This window comes from Stegodyphus dumicola, chromosome 2 (assembly GCF_044657685.1).
Source record: "Stegodyphus dumicola isolate Sdum_Otavi_A_Nest chromosome 2, ASM4465768v1".
Taxonomy (NCBI): domain Eukaryota; kingdom Metazoa; phylum Arthropoda; class Arachnida; order Araneae; family Eresidae; genus Stegodyphus; species Stegodyphus dumicola.
The window spans coordinates 60,640,906-60,662,171 of NC_140769.1; the positions used below are offsets into that span (position 1 = coordinate 60,640,906).

General features: G+C 31.5%; 1 protein-coding gene across 6 annotated transcripts in view; it reads right to left on the reverse strand.

Annotated features, from left to right (window-relative positions):
• Window positions 1–21,266, reverse strand: part of LOC118187721 (nuclear distribution protein nudE homolog 1-like) — a 184,284-nt gene that overhangs the window by 88,764 nt on the left and 74,254 nt on the right. For all 6 annotated transcript variants that reach the window (XR_004758008.2, XR_004758007.2, XM_035357993.2 and 3 more), the window contains exon 2: window positions 672–825. Coding sequence is in view for 4 of the 6 variants with exons in the window: in XM_035357993.2 (XP_035213884.1) it covers window positions 672–825 (154 nt within the window). In the remaining 2 variants the exon portion in view is untranslated. The remainder of the gene's footprint in view (window positions 1–671; window positions 826–21,266) is intronic.

Consider the following 21,266-nt stretch of genomic DNA (forward strand, 5'->3'; position numbering starts at 1 on the left):
GATAAAAGGAATACAATTAAAAGCCTTTATTTAAAGTTAAAATTAAAAATTTGCTGCTATCTGTTTATGGAAAAGAGAAATGTAAAGGGGGGGATTATGAACAGTTTATATTTACAATACCAGTGCATTAATGACAATTTTTAAAGAAACAGCTTCAGATGACTCCTGCTTTGCGGTATTGGTTCGGATAATCAAGAGTTCAATGTTCGCGAAACAAGTATATACGGAAACACTATGGGATATAACGTAGCAAAAAAATAGAAACCCACAAAGATAATCTTTCACGCTGTAGAAAGCACAGAGATATACATATATACTTAATATTTAAATACAGCACATATTTATAGATAACTGACCCGTTGCCATTGTTAAAGCAATAACTTTAATTTCATTTTCGTTAACTGGAAAACAAAAATATCGTTTGTCTTTGTCATCTTGCCAAGGGGTTGAATTACATACATATATAAATTCAGTGGTAATTATCCTATGAAACCTGTGTGAATATTCTTATGTTCTGGGGCTTGTGTTTCCGCAAGAGGTCATAGGTTTCTATATTTGGAGTTATTGTTAAATTGAGGAAAAATGATTTAGCTGAAAAGGTTGTAAAGATTGAAATTACATATTGAAGTATTCTGTAGAAAACAGGAAATGTGTTCAGAAGAAAATATTACCTGTAGTCGTTCGCATTCCAGTTTGAGTTGTTGGTTCGATGAGAGAAGCTCTTTGTTTCTTGTTTCTGCTTGCTCCAGCTGTATCTCCAGTTCGGTTTCTAAGTCTCGGCTGCCTTCCTGATATTCCTCAAGCTCCTGTTGAGTTTCTGTGAATCTACAAAAAGAAATGATACATTTACACAATGATCACTTCATTTAACATTTTTAGATTCTTTCAACATTTAATATCACATTTTGCGATCGTGCAAACAAATCAGATTGATCAATAATTATAGTCAACATATATATTGAAATTACATATTGAAGTATTCTGTAGAAAACAAGAAATGTGTTCTTTAAAAGTTTTAGATTATAAAGAACTAGCTACGTAAAACTGATTAGCCTAGAACTGAAACTTGTGTGTATTAATTAACATGGTGACTAAAGGCCTGTTCTAAGAGCGCTACCGGACGAATTATTACTCCATCATTCAATGAACCTTCTTGGACCCTTAAAGTATGGCTGTTTCTCCACTAAGTTTACATCAGGCCAAGTATTTGTCTCCTTTATTTGAAACATTTCGCTTTTTAAAATATCTCCCACTACAGTTGTGATGAAATAGGAAGCTCATATCATCAGCATATTTAACTGCTCATTAACAGTCACATTGCAGCTTAAAATTTATCTTAAATCTATAAAGATACCTAATTAAATAACTTGATATAAAATAGATCAGTATTACCCAAAGAGCATAGCACTTTTTATAAATTTTCAGAACACTCATAGCAAGTAAGTTTCAAGATTTTTCAACAGTTTTATATTTGAGAAATTTTACTTTGAATTTCTCTAGGATTTAAGAGGAATATTTGCTAGCATTTACAAATAATTAAATTCAGTTTAATATTGCCGAAAATGGATGTTTAAGTAAAAAAAAATTACTTCTCATCGCACTTCGATACATAAAAAATATTAAAATAAATTATTTATTTGTTAAACAGAAAGGACAATTAAAATACAAGATGCAAAATATTATGTCTGTTTATTTTAACATTATGCATATATAAAATTCAACGATTAAAAATATTTTTTTAGTTTGTTAATATGTATTAAATTTAAAATATTTTATAATAAATAAAAATTAAGTATTTGTAATACTATATTGAAATCTGATGATCAAAAGTTATTCAGAACTTTCCATACATTTACTAGACTTCAAATATTTTATAAGAGATAAAAATTTAGAAATTTGCACGAAGAAGTAGACTTAGACAATGCATTTTCACATTTACATAGTTTGTTGTCCTTTTATTAGTTGCTCCGAAAATTGGGTAAAAGTCCGATATTTTATCATTATCGTAAGATTTTAGTTCTCTTATATTTATATCACCGCCATCAGAGCCAATGATAAGACTATTAGTTTCTTGTATAAGATGGAATTTACTGAAACTATCTTCAATATCATTAGAATCAGAACTGTAATGGTTGCTTCGATATGTCAGTCTAAAATTCCTTTTACCTGTTTTTTATTTCTTTTCCTTCCTTTCTTTTCTCATTATTTTTTTTAAACGGTATAAAATAAAGTACTTTTTAACAACTCATATACAAAAAGCATTTAAAAGTAGAAGCTTTAAAGAATGAAAGTACTTAAAATTAATTTTAAAAGTTTATATACAGCTTGTATTTAGTTAAACTATAATGAGATAACAGATATTTGAAAATTACGCATCAAAATTTAATAAAACCAAGTATAGTTAAAGCAATAAAGATAATTTTACATGCATATATATGTTTACAACTAGCAATAAATTTATATTGTATTGACAATTAAGTTTCATAAATAGAGTATACAAATGTTGAAGTGATAATTGTCTTACAAACTCTCTATATAATACAATCATCACTTTGAACAAGTTTCCTCATAATTACAGAATCAAAAATGATTTATGGATGGATAATATTCATGTAAATTATAAATGATTGTTTGAACAAAAGCTCCTTATTAACTTTGTGATTTAAAATTAGGTTCTTAATAATGCGATTACTACTAATCAAAAGCATTGTGAACCGAGACTATAAAAGTTTAAAGACTTTCTTCGGAAGAAAGGAGACGATCATTTTGCTTAGCAGCGTGACGCACTTGAAAACATCTTTAACAAATTGCTGTCACAAAACAAATAGCTAAAAGAGAATCATTTGCAAGTGAAGCGTGCTGAATACTTAGCACTTAATCAAAAAACTATTTATAATGTCCATATCACTGACATGTGAATAATAGGTGATCAGAACTTAGTAAGTCCTTTGATGACATTTTGAAAGAAAAGTACTTAATAGGAACACGTAAAATGCTCTAATAAGACAATATTCTACTTAGAGTTGGCTTTTCAGAGGAAAGCTCTGCACATATCGAGAGAACCTGATTTGAGTCGCTCATTCTCAAATACATAAATGATAAAAAGAAAAAAAAAAGAAGCAGCAACTGTAACGCACTATCTATTGAACAAAGAACTCAACAGCTTTAATGTTTTTTTTTAAGTATGCTCAACAAAGATAACTGATATAAAAACGAGTGTTTACTGAAAACTGTGAATACTGCATGTGTTGAATGACATATTAACAATGACGTTTGTTGCAATCCAGTTCCAAAGAACCCCAAATAATGTCCCAAAGAATAATCTTGAGTTAAAACTAGAAACTAAACGTCTAAATACTTCCGAAGAGAAAGCTAAGCAAATACAGTTATAAACAAACACACTCTTCCTGATCTGTAATTTATGCGAATATCGCTGTTGAAGCTATCAACCCAGATCTGAACCGGTTCAATGCAGCAACTTTTGGAAGTGAAGGTCACATTTATTTAGAAGCAACATTAGCAATCAAGTTTATTAATTGATATCACATTGAGCTAAAGTCAAGACCCTTTTAGCCTACGTAAACTGTACTGCTTGCGTTCTAAATAAAAATACCGTGTTCTCTAGTATATAAGCCGCACTGATTTTTACGGAAAAATCAGATGAAGATCAGGGTGTGGCATGTACATGTGAATGATTATAAATAAAAATACGTGCATACAAATAAAATCTGAGGATAAAATGATATGAGATATTGACATCAATGATAGTGATACTGGTTGCGTACTCTAGTGGTACCGAGAGTGACAATACATAAGAGGTGACAAATACAGAAATATGTTCCTTTTGATCGATAATAAAAATTTTGTTTCACTGTGTGTTAAGTACTGTTTTTATTTTAGCTGCTTTTGTACTTCCAACTATTAGCAGCTTATCCTGGAGAATATATGCATATATTTTTAATTAGGAGTAATAAGTAAGTGCGTGGCTTATACACCCGAGAATACAGAATTTTTATAAACAGGAATCATATTCGTCTAGCAGATGCCAATAAAACCAAATATATCCAAGGAGAAAGATAGGAACATCTCCGATAAGAAAAGGAATTCATGAAAATCCACTGAACAAAGAAAAACTAATATTTATTTATTTATTTTACTTTGAAATCCCGGTGAAACATGTAATTCTACAAGCTCTTAAAATACACATGGAATGCGCTTTCATCCCTTTCCTTAAAATTGCATTTGTTAATTATTTGAAATAAATGAATGAATGAATAGTAAAGATGTTTATGCCACAAAAACTGGAAACTTAAATTACATTAACAACTGTAAAATACTTCTGAAAATCACAATCACACTGGATTTGCAAGATTTTTATGACGATTCCGCTCTCCAGAAAAAAATACATTAATGCTTGAATCGATTGCCTTTACAAAGCAAAAACCTTTGATTTAATAAAATAATCCATTCAAACATCAGGACTGAATATACATATAAACAAAACGTTCAGATATGATGCTGAAAAAGAAGATAACAACAAGCGTTTTGAAGCTGCGTGTAGGAAATAATAATAGAATAAAGGCAAAGTAATTTCAAATTTTCAGGAAGGCAAACTTTTTGGTTTCTAGAGCTATTTTTATAGCATTTACCTTCTGATGGCAGTTTTATAAAGCAATCAGTACTTCGTGTCATTTAAATTCTAAGTAATTCAATTTCCTAGTACTCTTACAACATCCTTCTTTAATCTCACTTATAATTTATTGGTAGTTATGTTTCCACATATTTTGGAGGAAATCATATTATGTTTTTAAGCTTTTGGGTTATTTTAATTAGCTAGAATTTTGCTACGGTTCATATCTCAAACTTTCACGCTTTAAGAAAGCTTTTATTTATTAATAAATATTTTTACTTTTTTCCCTTTAAATTTAAATTTAAAACATTGAAATTGAAGTTATGATGTAATTACAATGCATGAAATGTCAAATTAAATAAGAAGCTTCAATATATTACAACAAAAGCGATAGAGCAATGAAAGAAAAAGAAAATTCTAACACAGAATCTTGCTTAAGACTATAGGTTGATACTCTAACACATCAGGCATTAACTAATCATAACAAATTTTCAACTAGCTAGGGAAGAGTTTTAAGATAAAATTTTAAATGCAAATGCAACTCAAATAATACTAACTTTAAGCACTTCATTTTGGAATGCTCAGTAATGGATCATGTATGGATAAATTACATTCATTCTGAAGAAAAGTTTCCATTACCATTTCAAAATATAAAAATAAATACGAGAATAACAGACACAGTCGATTTCTGAATACAAATCGATATAATATTGTCTGAACTGTTCATTTAACAAATACGGAAACGTATTAAAGATATTAAATACATTTCAAACTCAATTCTTATTTTAAGTTTTGCAAATAAGATTAACTTGTTAGTTTTTGTAATGATGGAAATAAAAGTATATTTAGTAGTGCAATAGCTGTGAGTACCGGAGTTCTTTGTAAACTTTATTGCAAATTACACAATTATTGTAAATTACATGATTGTAATTTACATCTTGAAGAAGTTTATTATGAAAAATGAAATAAAATAAAATAAATAAATAAATAAATAAATAATCTGAAGTTTCTCAGATTTTATATTACGCCTAAAGGGGCCTTTTTTTTTTAAGATTTTGTGTGTTAACTTTATTTATTAAATTTCATGTTCTTCGCGCTTAAACCATAAAATTCAAATCAGCAGCAATATCGAAAAATAATTTTAAAATGAGCATATTTTTAGAATTTCCGATACACAGTCTCGCGCGATGGAGATAAATTTTTTTCGTACAGTGTTGCCATTGCTCGCTTTGAAATCGTTGAGTTTATTAATCAAAAATTCCTTAAAGTGTTACAAAATATGAAATCTATAATAAAACAAATTCCAAATTAGGGCTTCCAGATGCGCATATTCAGTGGAGGATTACGTCATTCAAAATTGGATGGTTCTAGGTACAGCTGTTTTATCACAATGCGAGAAACGTACATAAATTTATGCAGATTCTTCATTATTCAATTTCTCTAAATATAACAAAGGACGATAATATTTGATGGCAAGAATTTGAAAAGTTAATTCGCCGTTTATAGTGAATCGAACGCAAAATGCCAAAACGAAATTAATGGCCCTTCTCGGCTAACGTCCTTTGAGCTAAAAACGACCGTAAAGAAGATTGTAATTCCAGCTACACCGCCAGTGCACTGCAACATTTTATATTGAAATATTTTCTTTATACGTGTAATGTATCATTTGCCAATTGATTAATTGCTTTATAAATACATCATAAATGCATGGTATTATAATTTTAATATACTTATACCTCATGCATACTTGCATTATAAAAGCATTTTAAGGATTTATGCTTGTAATTCATTTATTATTTTGGAATATTTAATTATTATATAATCATACATTCTTTATGCGTCTTCGTCCATTGCATTATAAAGTTGACCTATGTACTAGTGGTCTTAGTCTATTACACTGTAAAAATTTATCTATAATATACTGTTATTTTTTATGTAATTTAATTAATTTTATTATAAGGATTTAGTGATATATGCCGTTTAATCTTCTGTCTATTATTATTCTATCTACTCAACTTGGTTTACGGCATTGCATAGATTTATGTATTGTAACCGATTATTTTTGTATTGAGATTATCATAAAATGTTTTGGGCAGGGTAGAAGACTAAATAAATTATAACTGCCCTTTTAATTTAGCTTTTTACAAAGGATAATTATAAAACGAAATATTTTCATTTCTTATCTTTTATGTATTATATAATTCAAACACACATGCGCTCATGTTCGCACTTTCATATATGTGCATAAGAAAAGTAATATGGACAAAAAGTTAAAAGTTAAATTAAAATCATTGCATCATCAACAGCAAGTAAAAGAAACTTTTTTATGACTCCAAAATAAAAAAAAAATGAACTCTTAGTAAGTTAAACAAAGAGTAGAAGAAGATAAATAAAAAAATGGATCCTGATGTACCTTTGTAGCCGCATCCATCGCTACTTTTAACTTGAACTATTAAGAGTTTTTTGTTTTAATTTTGTAGTGGAGTAAAAACTACTTTTTAACTATGTTTTTTAACTATGTTTTTAACTATGTCTTACTATTGTTTTCCGTGAGGTACTGAATTTCATTTAACTTTTTAAATTTCTTCTAATTTCTTTACTCACATTAACTGCAGCATCAAAAGGCACAAAATGAATTGTTTTTTGTTATTAATTTGGCAAGCCATTCTCGACGACACACAAACATATATATGTAACACAATTCGGCGATTCACTTCTTTTATTTAGGCTGTTTATGTTTTTATATTCTGGAGGCAAGGCTATCTTTTGTAATGTTTTAATTTTATGTCAGCAAATAGTTAAAGATTCGCATATAAATTAGAAATATTACTTTTATTATTTCTACTGAAAGGGTTGCATTGTTAAATTTTATTTATGCAAGGATTGATTTATGAAAAACTCTAGACCACTCACTTAGTGCAAAATATAAATGACTCCAATGCAAGGACGCTTAACATAAATTTTGAATCTTTCAATCTTACGTACACAACTATATGGATTCTATAAATTTAAAAAGCTTTAATTTAAAAAAGTGTATAGACTATTTTGGCCTAAGGATGGCACAAATTAACCTAACTGACAAGACAGAGCGTTAAGTTTTTGTAAGTATGTAACGCTTTGAGTTCATTCCTAAATATAGGTCAGTATAGTTCTATTATAAGAGCCCGTAATTTTATCCATTTGTTGAAATGCATTAATTGTCCAACCATTACTGACGTCTGGAATACTTAATATTCACAAGCAGTTGCATAATTTAGTTAAGTTTGAAGCTATACAATAATAGACGTAGGTTTTGATTTTGACTTCAAATGAATCGAAAATTAAACAATGATTTAAACAGTAGGAGTCTTAAAAATTGATTTAAATGTTCATTACATTTACGTGCACATTTTCTTTTGATCTGAAACGGGAATAATATTTACCCCTTTTGTGAACAAAATTACTGGCTCTTTCTTTTTCGTGCCCTCAATTTTATTGCGCACACTCAAAGACAGTTTTTCTTCGCTAACGTTTTCCAATTTATATTTTGCACTCAATCTACCTCACTTGTCTTTCAGATAGGTCTACTTTGACTTAACGTTCACGCTGAGACTAAATAATACTGAGTTAAAAAAAGAAAGCCTCCACTGAGTTATTACAGCAAATAACTACACGTTTCACGGTCAGTATATCTCGCCGGGGAAGCCGCAATTATACAAATTTCCAATCTCACTATGTGACCTGGATTCCCATGCTTTTCCGAATTAATGCATGCAGCGACTGGTTCGGTTGGCCTCAGATTTCATTTGACTGGCGATATCGCGACATCTTCCTTGTAGATGAGATGGCTGGATTGTTTGTTGCCCCCTTCATTTTCAAGAATGGGCTGGGGGATTTTGCTCCAGTTACGACGGTATTGTTGTGGTTAGCAGTTTGTAGCTGCTGGAAGGGAGGGTGTAGCCGATGATTAAATGGAACATTTATACACGTTTTGTTTGTTTGCTGCGGTTTTGATATTATACTTTTGAATTCTGCTTGAAAAGTACTTATTTATGACTGTTTAGAATTTTGCAAGGTTTTAGCCCTCTAATTGCTCAATTTTTAGTATCAAAATCACTTTAAAAATTGAATATTTTTTATCACATATTTCAAATCTACATGTATTTGAGAGTTATGATATGAAGTACATTTTTGTAACCAAGAAAATTCAATGTAGATTTCGTGCATAAGAACAGACTTTCATAAAAATCAGTTTTAAGAGCAATAATATAAAGACAAAAATTCTGAAAACAAATCTTCATTAAATTACGATTTACTTTATAGAATACAAATGTATAGTATGTATACTAATGAAAATATTTAATATTTACAGATATTACACTAGAAATTAAGTTTAGTGTAGTAAATTTCAAAACAAGTTTCCTGAAAACTTTCCACTTCTCATTCTTTGCAAGAAATTTGTGCTTCTTTGTGAATTTATTTTGGGCAGCTGCTGTTTATTTTTAGCAAAAAGCAGCACACTGTCTACCAGGCTTACTGTAATGGGATTACGAGGTAAGTGGCTTGCAAAATGATGAAATATCAGTTTCAAAGGGTTGAGAGTAGAAACAAGGTCTTTCAGATGTACCTCATGAATCTGAATCTTCCAATTACACCACAAAGATATGCGGAAAGGTGTGAAAAATTATTTTATAGGTTAATGAATTGTTTTCAGATTCATCACGATCTCAAAGTGAGTCCGAGAAATAACAACCTGTTTCACTATATAGTTATCTTCAAAATAACTAAAATCACTTTCAGTGTCAGAAATATCACCAGGAATATACATTCTATCACTGGCTGCAAGTTTTATTCTGAATATAAAAAACGAAAACGATAACAGTGGGAGCGCTTGCAAAACCAGTTAATGAGCTGTATGCAAATACAAAAGATTGTTGATATGCTTAAAGAACAATTAATGAGCTGTATGCATATAAAAAATGTTGATATGCTTAAAGAAGTTTGTTAATACCTGAATTAAGACAAAAATATAATCCAATTTACGACATATTACAAAATTCAGATTCATAGAAACCTACCCTAGAATAATAATGACTTGCGTTTCTTAAATGATTTTTCATTATTATGCAAGACAATTAGAAAATCCTTTAATGATGACTTTCTTAAATTACAAGCTTCTTAAATTGAAGGAATATTCTCTTCATTCATGAGAATAAAGAAATGACAGAAAACATGCTGAGTAATTTATCATTATTTTCGGTTTGATGCATTTTCTGTTGAAAAATACCAGGAAACAATTACCTAAAACTACCTACGCACGAAAACTGCTTTCGCAATTTCAGAAAATCCGATGCAATTAAGATGTGGACAAATAAAGGTAAATATATATTTTCGATTTTTGATGTAAGGTAATCACCCTCTTGCTGCCAGAATGTAAAGTGATTTTTTTTAACGGAAACAATGCTATGTATAGGCTTACTTAATTGGAGTGGGGTAAGTGGTTAGCCATCTTGGTAACCACATTATCTCCTTTACTTAATACTTTCTCGTTTGAGCAATTTTCAAAATATTTTTGACAATATTTATTATTATTCATAATGATTATTATTATATTAAAATTAGAATTATAAATAGTTTGGGCAGGCCTACCAGCGACCGAGCGGTGAGCCTGACACTGAACAGTGGTAATTCGGTCCAGAAATCGAGCCCAGACAAACGGGCTAGCTGCATAGGCATTTCCGCGGTTTGTGCAATGTGGATGTGAGACAGATTCCCTTAAAAAGGCCTTCATCAGGGCATCCCCCCTTCTTGTGTAGTGCCAAATGGTGGAGCCATAATGTTTTTCCCTATTGTGTAGTGCCATTATAATCTCCCCGATTGTGTAGTGCCATTATAATCCCCCCCATTGTGAAATGCTATTATAATCCCCCATTGTGTAGTGCCATTATAATCCCTCCCACTGTGTAGTGCCATATAATCCCTCCATTGTGTAGTGCCATTATAATGCCCCCATTGTGTAGTGCCAAATGGCAGAGTATATAATAAATGAAAAGCTACTTAGAGTAATAAATTTTCTTCAATTTTTACCAAGAATTTTAGAGTATTCTTTGGATTTTACGAATATTAAATTTTCTCGCAAACGTAAAGTATATAAATGAATTTCAACTTTTAGTATTATTTTTAATTTTAATTTTATTTTTTAGACTGTTTTAATATTTAAATAACATTAATTCTACCTTCCACTAGAATCTGAGTTTATTAATTTCTGAGCGGTAAAATCGCTAAACACTTTGAGTTCGACCCACGTTCAGATCCTCAGTGAATAGTCTGGTGGCTGGGAGTTTTCGTGATTTTCTCCCCAATTTAATGTGAACAGCCAATTTCCCTTGTCTTCCACGAAGGCATTTCTTCCCTTATGCAGATAGTAGATTGAAAGTTCAAAGATTTGCAGACGTTATTGTAAATCTTTTACAACAAATAGATAAAAAGTTCTGAATTTAAGCATGTTAACGAAGGCAATGAAAAGTGCTGCAAATGATAAAAGAGAGAAACAACTTTATTGCTCAACAGCCTACAGTAAATATTGTCTAAACTTAAACTTCATGTTCATTGAGGAGCCGAAACATTCATATAGGCTCATTTCATTGCGATATTTATTTTATTACGTTGCAATGGAATCGAAATCCCGAGGCATGCTTTGGTATGAACCTAAACAAGTGTTTTGACGAAACTCATTGAAATACAAAATTAAATAAGAGCATTTCCTTCTTACAACGAAGTAAAATTATAGCATTCATTCCATGACAAATTTTAGGGTTAAAAGAAGTTGTTTCCGAAAAGGAAACTGCATTGCCAATATTATTTTGGCATCCTGCGTTTGAACACATGAAAGTTGATGTCCCACAAAGATCGTAAGTGATAAAAATTGGTATATATAAAAAAAAAGACCCAGATTGGAGGAATAATCCATTCCATCAATGAAATCAGAAGAATGGCCCACTCGTATTATCCATTATATAGAGACCGTCGCTTTCAGGTGGTACCATCAAAGAATGTCGGTCAATGAGCACGGAAGTCTGTTTCCTGTTTCTGGCAGTTTTTGAACCCATTATATTATGGAACATCATTTAACGGGAACGATTATGAGAAGCAGTTTTTTTTTAAATCGTGAGTTATTAGAGCTACATTTTCAGAAGATTCCTACGTAAGGGTTCTAAGATCTTAAAGAGCTTCCTTTTGCAACGAGATAACAGAATATTAAATTCAGTATCAGAGGGAATTTAAAAGAGAGAAAGAATTAATTCACAATCCAAAGACTTCAGGTTACAATTGGTAACACCTCGAAGAAGTTTCTCATTACATAGCTTTTAAAATCATAAGAAACATAAAAGCATGTAAAAAATTAATAAATGTTAGTCAAATATTTCGCTTTTACTGTTAAATAAATATAATTCCTACTGTACTAACTTTTCAAAGGTCAATATAATTTCAGGTGTAATCTTCATTCTTTTATTCTGTTTACTGCCTGGAGAAGAGTTCTGAATGAACTTAATTTGGTTCTATTGTCATACGTCAACTGCGATGACAGTTTTATAACAATTCGAAATAAAGTACGAGGAGTGAAATCAAATATAGAGAAATAAAATACAGTAAGTCACAACTAATCGTTATATTATAATTATACACGCTACAAATATTCATAGAAAATACGATGTTAGCAATTAAAATAGATAAAATATAACCATTCCCTTCCGTATATACTTCTACAATCAAAATCAAACGACTGAACTGTGTTGCTATGCACGCGTTTAGAGTCCCCGAATCATTAGGCATAGGCTTTCGATTGTTCAGTTCGAAACACTTACTATTCAGATTCAATGTTTGGGAATCAAGAGTCAGGCCACTTAGATGGAAAATTCTTGCGATTCATAAAAACAAAATCGTTGCTGTTGATTAACATTAAAACTTTAGAAAAATCAGTTTAAATACTATGTTTTTTGTTTCTGCATTTCCTTTTAAAACTTGAAATAAAAAATAAATATAAAAATATTAAAAAATATGCTACTGCTTGTATATAAATTTGTGATTCACATTTCATGATACCATTATACCATTAGACAAATTTTAGAGACAATACAAACCATTAGATAACTCAAAATTTCATCATAACCATTAGATTTTGTTTTGGATGCAGGCATACGCACCACCCACAACTATTAGTATACGCAAGAAACAGTTATAATTTTTTGAAGTCAACCTACTGTAGGGTATTTAGAAACCTATTTTAATAATGATATTCACAGTATAACGTAACAAAACGTGTTACAAAATGTTTTTAAGAAGTCCAAACAAAATGATTTTTAAAAGACTAAATTTGTTATCAATATTTGTATTTTAGCTGATGAACAACATCCTTTATTAATATCGTAATAATAAAACAATACTTCTTGCAAAATGTTTTTAAGAAGTCCAAACAAAATGATTTTTTTAAGAGAATAAATTTGTTAACAACATTTGTAATCTTACTGATGAACAACATCCTTTAATAATATTGAAGGTAAATGAAAGATCTTGTTTGTTTCAGAATTCAGCTCTGCCAAGAAGCTGCAAATTTGTACGAAATATGGAAAAACAAATTTCTTCGAAATAACAAATTTAGAGGAAGATTCACAAGGGGAGGAATAATTATAATCATTATCAACCGTTTGGCAACAATCATTTACACTCTTATTATTGTATTAAACTAATTATAATATTTAATATAGATAGGGGTTCTCAACCACAGAGAAATTGTCCCGTGGGAGGAAATAGCTTCAGTGGGGAAAAAACGTGATCAGCCTTTTGTTTACCTATTAAGTATTTAGTTTTAGTTTATGAATATATATATAATGTAATAAACGCAAGAAAAAGACGGAGCAGTGTTGATGCGTACTAGATCCATATTGAAGAATTCTGACTGCGTAGTATGCTAATTGTTGACTTAATAATATCTAAGAAAGGCAGTTTAATTCGAAGCAATTTTAAATTCCATTTTTATTATCCAGTTGACATTTGTGGCCACTATTCACTTGGCATTCTAGTTGTGCCTATTCAAGAACATTTACATTTTTGATATTATAGCGATAGCAAGCAAGGCAGCGAAACTACATCCTAGCAGAGTAGAGAGCGAAGCCGAAGTACGTAGTTATGCAAGATGGAAGCACACGAAGAGAAAGGTTTTAGTTTGGGGTTAAAAGTTTTAATTTCTAATTATTACGTCATCAGCGCTGCGCAGGCCATGTAAAAAGGAATGATCTAGAGATGACGCAATCGAGAGAAGTTATTATGATTTTTAAAACCGAGAGGAAGAATTAAAGAGTTTACCGTTAGTTTAAATTATAATTTTGATTCACATATATTGTATCTTACATATAAATATATATCTATGTATATAGACAGATATATATATATATATATATATATATTATATTGTTACGGATTTGGTATTTAAATAACTAGTATTAGTAGAATTATAAATTAAATTGTTTTATTCCCCGTACAGTGCAGCGCGTGACGAATATTAAGAGAAAGCTAAGCCGGAAAATTAAAAATACTATAAGGTATTTCTCCCACCTTCTTAGCGAGCCTGCGTGGTGTAGTGGTTCTGCAAGCTGCGCCGGTATTCCAGAGGTCCGTGGTTCGATTCCCGACGAAGGAGTTTACTTATTTTACATCTCTTTGGCTTTTCTAAAAATCCTAATGTCTCTACGATACAAGAGCACGTGTATTTAGCATTTAATAAATAAATTTCTTATTTTGATTTCGAGAAATTGCTAGAATATTCTCGTGCATTTAAAAAGCTTATATAAGCGGCATAAAAACCTCTCAATTCGTTAGTTGTTGTTTTATGACTTTGGTTTAGAAAACTGCTGTTTGTTTACTGCAGCGAATTCGCGAATTAGCTTTCTCTACGTTTCTCTGCTTTTGAATTCAGTTCTGTTGAACGTTATAGTAGTTTAAAAGATAACTACTGTGAGATACTGTACGATTATCGCTGGCTGAAGAAATTCAAGCATTCTGTTTTATTTGTTGTGATAATAATAAATTTTATTCATGGTGAAATTAAATGGTGTCAGGAGTGGGATTTTGAATGCCAATAACTAGAGTTCTGGAGTCCCCTATTCTGTTTTTCAGGTTTTGGAAAGGAGGGAACGGGAATGATCTTCTAGTTTGGTGAAATGGGGGCAAAATATGCATGGGACAAAATAGGTTGAAAACCACCGACAGTCAGTCCAATCCATGCATGTATTTCCGGGAAATTGCTGAAATCTCGAGAAGTATCCGATTCAATGATACATATGCCATAAGGGCGCATAATATAATAATGCCCAAACCAGTAGCAAACACCACTGATATACAGCATCTTCATCTGTTAAGGATTAAGCCCAAATAATTTACTACTTGTTAAAAACCTAATCTCGGGAAAAAAAACAGTTATTTGATAATACTGCATGATTTTCAGTACTTGAGATTTTTAATTTAATTTTTATAGCATTATGGTTTCAAGATTTTGGTCCTGTAAGTTGCAGTGAATTTCGAGTTTCGAGTTTTTCTAATTTTGTAATTCTAGAAATAACAGGAACTAATAAAACGCGTTAGAATGAATTAGTTGGGCAACATAAAAATGTTTTGTTTATTTAATAAAATTGCCTATTGATATTTACTTCTAGTGAAAAACTGAGATAAAAATTCGCCAGCTGCCCCAAAACAGTGTTAGTTAATTAAGTAACTATATTTTTTCCTCTCGCAAATAGAAAAGAAACTATACATTCAGGAAATAGTTTTAACTTTCAACAGAAACAATAGCGTTTTATACTGTGTTTCGTAACTGACAAATTCTACTATTTCGAGGAAAATCTCTGTTACTCTCTTTCACCTTTACGAACCATTTGTTTACCATATTTTTTCGAAAATAAGACTCTTCGAATATAAGAACCCCATACTGTATAAAATAAATTTTAAGAAATAAAATTGTAGACCAATATTATTATGATTAGAATTCATCTGTTTCGAAACTGAAATGAAAGGCAATCTACTTAATTAAACCCAATATTTTAATAGGGTACAGGAAGAAAAAATATCACTCAGTTAAACGTGGCTGTCATAATTAACGATAGTTACGCAGTTTGTGTATATATGTAGACTAAGGAAGTAAAAAAAATCGTAAATGCAGTAATTTTCAGCGTGGTTTATTAAGTATTTAAACAAAGGTTTGACAAAATGCTATACTTAAACTCTTTCCTCTCATTCCACAATTTTATTTCTTAAAATAATGCCGGTCTGGGGTATAGTAGCCTGACTGCTGTAGCGATGGGCGGGTCCGAATCCTGGAGAAACATGGTTGCCCCTTCATAGGAGGCAACGATGCTCGCCTATTAGGTGCTTTCATAATAAAATGGCCCTTGTAGTGGCGCAAGGACAATGGCTATCAAATAAAGGCGCTCGACCATTAACAAAAACGAAAATAAAGAAAATAAATGCCTGCTTTTAAGACCCTATCAGTTTTAGAACAAAAATAAAGCAAAAAAGGGGATCCTTGTTTTTATGATAATAGGGTATCTCATTTAAAGTGATCAATTTTTTTCGGAGCCGACAAGGTGTCTTAGACAGACAGTGTTACTCGTGACGTCAATCACAAACGAGCAGAGTTTGATATAATTTTCGAAACTGGCAACACAAAATTGTGGGAATGAAATGTTTATGTTTAAAAAAGTTGCATGTACGAGTATAATAATGAAACTAAAATTTGTGTATAAAAGCAATGTTTCGTGGCCAAAGCCTGGGAGGAGCAATACTGTCTATCGAGAAGCCGAGACTTAAGGGGTACTTTATTTGAAGCATAACGTTATTATTTCAAACAATAAATACGCTTAGTAAGATTATGCTACTCAGAGTATTTATTGGTTTTTCTATATTTTCCCAGAACAGCTGCTGTTACAGTGAAAACCCTCACTGGTAAAAAAAAGTCAAATTTTAATTCAAGATGTGACACAAAAAACAAAATGAGAAACCAGGCTAAATAAATATGAGTAAAAATAAATTCATGGAGCACATGTGGTATATTTGCAAGTTAGCATAAGAAACAAGACAAACGTAAGAATCTTTTATCGTTATTCCGAACTTGCAATCAGAAGAGAAATGCAATTAACCTTGTTTATTAGAACAGTCACATGTATACCAACATCAAAATAAATTCAATAAACTTCAAATTTAGCAAGAACAAAAATGTACAGAATAAGCTCCAGTAATACAATTGCAGATTCCAAATGAAAGAAGCAAGGCGACTAAGGTTTGCGAAACTGTATGAAATCCTCATAAAATCATTACATTGATGATTATTACATCATTATATTGATGTGAATCTACCGGAGAAAAAATTATGAGATCTCAAACTGAGCTAGCAGGTTTTCTTCTCTAAAAAGAAACACAGAAGAGAGCCCAACGTAATTTTTGCTTAATTCAAGGTTTCTTCCATTGTTTTCAGAATCATGTTTAGACTAATAATAGTTTAAAGTGACTATCGCATATATTTGTGTCATGTATTGGGACTCTACGCTGCATTTAAAAGGCAAAGACAATGCTTAAACACCTAATGCTTGAATGATCATAATTTTTTATTTTGATATTTCTTTACAAAAACATCTATTCCTTCCGCTACTTTGTATGTAAATTCTATATTTTTTTAACTTCCAACTCAAAAATGGTCGAAGCAATTGAATGCAAATATTAATCCTACCGCAGGGAAAATAAAATATGAGTTTTGAGTTCAAGTATCTTTTTCTGTGGTATGTAATAAAAAGTATAATAACATCAGTAAGTTTTTAACCATTCATCCTGAAATTTGATAATTGTTGAAGGGGGAAAAAGAATACATTTTTATAAGAATAAAACTCTTCTATCAGTGTGATCTGGATTGAATTATGGAAAGCACGTAAGAGCTATCTGCCTAAGAGAAGACATATCTTCGTAAAGGACTTTAGAAAGGAAACTGATTCATATTGACGCTGCGCATAGCCAAAATCATGAAAATTTTTCGAGAGGCCATTCACCGGGATCTGAAACTGGCACGGACTACTGGTGTTCAGAGAGCCTTTGTTGTTTTGACTTCTGAATTCAGAGAGCCTGTTTACCTCTGTTAGACATCAGGCGTCCCAGTCCTTCGTTACCAACCAACCAACCGTTGGGGGTTGCTCTAGAATCCCTTCTATAAGTATGGTTAAGTCAATTGAATTCAGCAAAGCTCTCGAGGGCTTTCTGCCTTTTGGGGAGGGATGTTTTCGTAGAAGGCATTATAAGGGAAACTGGCCTGCGTTACACATGTGGGGAATCACAGAAATTAACCATGCAACTAGCTCATTCGCCAGGGTTCGAACCTGGGACGAACTGCCAGTATTCAGCTGTCTTTACCTGCTAGGCCGCTGGTAGGGTTGAGAGCTGCAGAAGTAAATTCGTAATTCTAACAACAAGAATCTAATGTGCCCTAACCGTTACATTTGCCTTAAAATCGTTTTCAAGCGTTGTTGACAATGGAAACTACGCAATCTTCCTGATATCTATTAAGAATATTGCATCACATGATTTTTTATGCGGTTGCATTGTTTCTTTAGCTTCGCTTCCGAATAAATGAGAAGCAGATACGATTAAAAAATATACGCTTATTAAAATATACGAAGCAAGTATAATTAGAAAGAAATACGCGCGGCTATTAAAATTTTTCAAAGATTGAAGTAGTTTTGTATATCTTCTTTTTACGGACATTGTTCAGGCAGAAACGGAATCCATTGCTTGCCTACATGCAAAATGTAGACATGATCTACTTGTTGATATTTCAATAACTGAATAACAAACATTCAGATAAATTTTTATATTTCTATATTTGGAAAAATATGCGAAACCTCACAAAATCTAAACTTCGCGAAAACATTGGCAGAAATTTGGCTCGCAATAAAATTACTATTGATCTGCATTATTTTGCAGAAACGTTCAAGGGATATACGTCAATGCAGTAATGCCATCAAAATAATACGAATCTCTCTTACCGGTATTGCTCCAAACCGGTCATCAGCTTTCTGCGCTGTGCTACACGATAGGAAAAGATTATTCAGGATAGTTCCCCTCCATTTTATGTAAATGAGATGGCGAATAAATTAAAAGAGTCTGGCTTTAAAGAAACCACTCTAAGATGGACCACATCTTGCTGAGAACCTGGCTGGTCCTTCACGCAAAAGGACGTGTTCTGTGGCTTTCCAACGGGCCGTTGAACCGAACGTTAAACGACCTCATATAAGCGCAGGTCAACAGAGAAATGAGAAGAAAGAAACTGCTTAAAGGCAATAGGCTTGACAAATTGTGAATTAAGAGGATGAGCTGGACGGCCGCCATTGATGCTTTCCTTAGAAGGAAATATGAAGTTTCCGTAAAAATGATTCGATTCAATGCCTGGCAGACGTATGCTTCTAAAGCAAACTATTTCGTATAAAGAAGAAAAATGGTTAAACTACATTGTATAAAGCGCAAATCAAAACTCTGTTCTTTAGAACAATGATTCATATTTTTTTTCCTTTAAAAATACAATTAACGCTCAGGAAACGTTCCCATAAAACAAAGCACTAAAGGAAACAATGGTAAACAAGATTATTTAAACACATGGCAAATAGTGATAAGGTAAATGTTTAAGGTATTAGTAATAAGCTACAGGATCGGTTTAAGTCGAGTAAATGTTATAGTTTCAGAAATTGATGCTAAATTAACTGATTAAAGCAAAGCAACTCGAGGGCTCGAGGCCTTTGTGAAGCGATGCCTTCGTGGTAGACCTTTTAAAAGAAACTGTTTCGTATTCACGTTATACATTTCCAAAGATAATACTTGCGTATTAGCGCAACCACCTTAGTAGAAATAGTCAGACTTTCAAAATGCTCCAAACTCTGACAACCATGCACATAACAATTCTTTAGGCAACCATACGCATAGTAAATAGTTTATCAGTTTAAGAAAAATAACCCATCGCCATTTTTTAATGTGTTTTGCTGTATTCGAACGGTTTTTATAGAAAAACTAGCGAGCTACAGCCAAAGCAATATTTATAATTTCTATGTGCTGAAAATCAGAAAATAAAATGACCTATTAATTTAATGTGCTGTACATAAAGTTGTTAGCTGCGGCCAAAGAAAAATTTATGAATTCCATGTGTACCTGAAAGAAAGTTCATAAACACATTTCAGTGTGAATGAAATCAGTTCATTCTTTCCAATCAACAACCAATTCGTAAATAATTTTTTTGTTGTTAAAGCAGGAAACAAAAACTTTGACAGTTCATGTTAATATGTATACTGTGACGTCAAGATTTAATTTTATTGTAATACAAACACTTTTTCTCAATATCAGATAAAAGAATTAACATGGCAAATAACATATCGTGTCAATTATCCTAAATCTGAAACAAAAAAGTTGCCAACAGGCAGCTGTTTATTTAAAATGCTGACATTAACGAAACATTTTCGACATACAATGACCTCACATGCAATCGCGTGCTTTCTTCAACGTCAGAATACGACCTTTTATAATAATAACATGTTTAATGTTTGGCAATGCTATTTTTATTCCACATTTTGTAAAACTTAAACATTTTTTATTAACAAACTCTATGGTTTGAAAGCTAGCAGAGGCAACACTTTTTGAACTTTTGGAACCCGGGATAGGGGAGGGGGTACTTCTCTACAAACTCAACTTCCCGCCGCTCCGGAGGAGATTATGTTACAAACAAACAAATGGAAAGACGGGCACAGATTTTTAATAGTACAGATAGTGATAAATATTGGTCTTAAAGTCAGCTTTAATATATGCATTTGTGGGATTTGCTTGGCACAGGAGAAATTAGATCTCCATTAAAAATGATCGTTGATGACGGGGAATTCGGTGCTGATAGTTGATTGGTTGTTGAAAACAAACAACTAAAATATTTTGGGGGGGGGAAGAAAGGGAAAAGTCGCATGTTTTCTTTCAGTGGTAAAGCAGGTAAAAAAATAGTTGTTCGTCTGAAATAAATGGGTATGTGATATCAGCCTTAGAAGCTCTAAGCCATTAAAATGTTTTGGTGCCTCTGTATACATATATACTTTTCTCACCATTCGTTGTGGTGCTCCAAGCATGTGATTCTTTTGCTTAATGATTAGTTCAGCTTTGACCAATAGTAATAATTTGGACAGTAATGAATCACCACGCACTTAGCCCTATTTTCGGAAGATGGAAGTCAAATCATAACTGAATTATAAAGAGGCATTGTAAACTTACAGTTTTTTAAGGTTCAGGGCCGCTATAAATCACCGTATACCGAATCAGCATAAACTGAAGCCTCACTGTTTATGCTTAATTATGTTAAGCAAAGTAAGATTAGATTAAATTAAACAAAAATGAACGAAATATTTTCAAAATCCTTCTTACACAGCATTTTGAGTTTAAAATAATAATTTTGAAATAAATAATAACTTCTTATTGAAAAAACTAATTTTCATAAGGAATCACATCATAGCTCAAAATTTCTACTCAACAATCTCAATAAACGAGAGAAATGACGTCCACTATGAAATGTTATTAAATTTCATTATCTTATTATGTTATC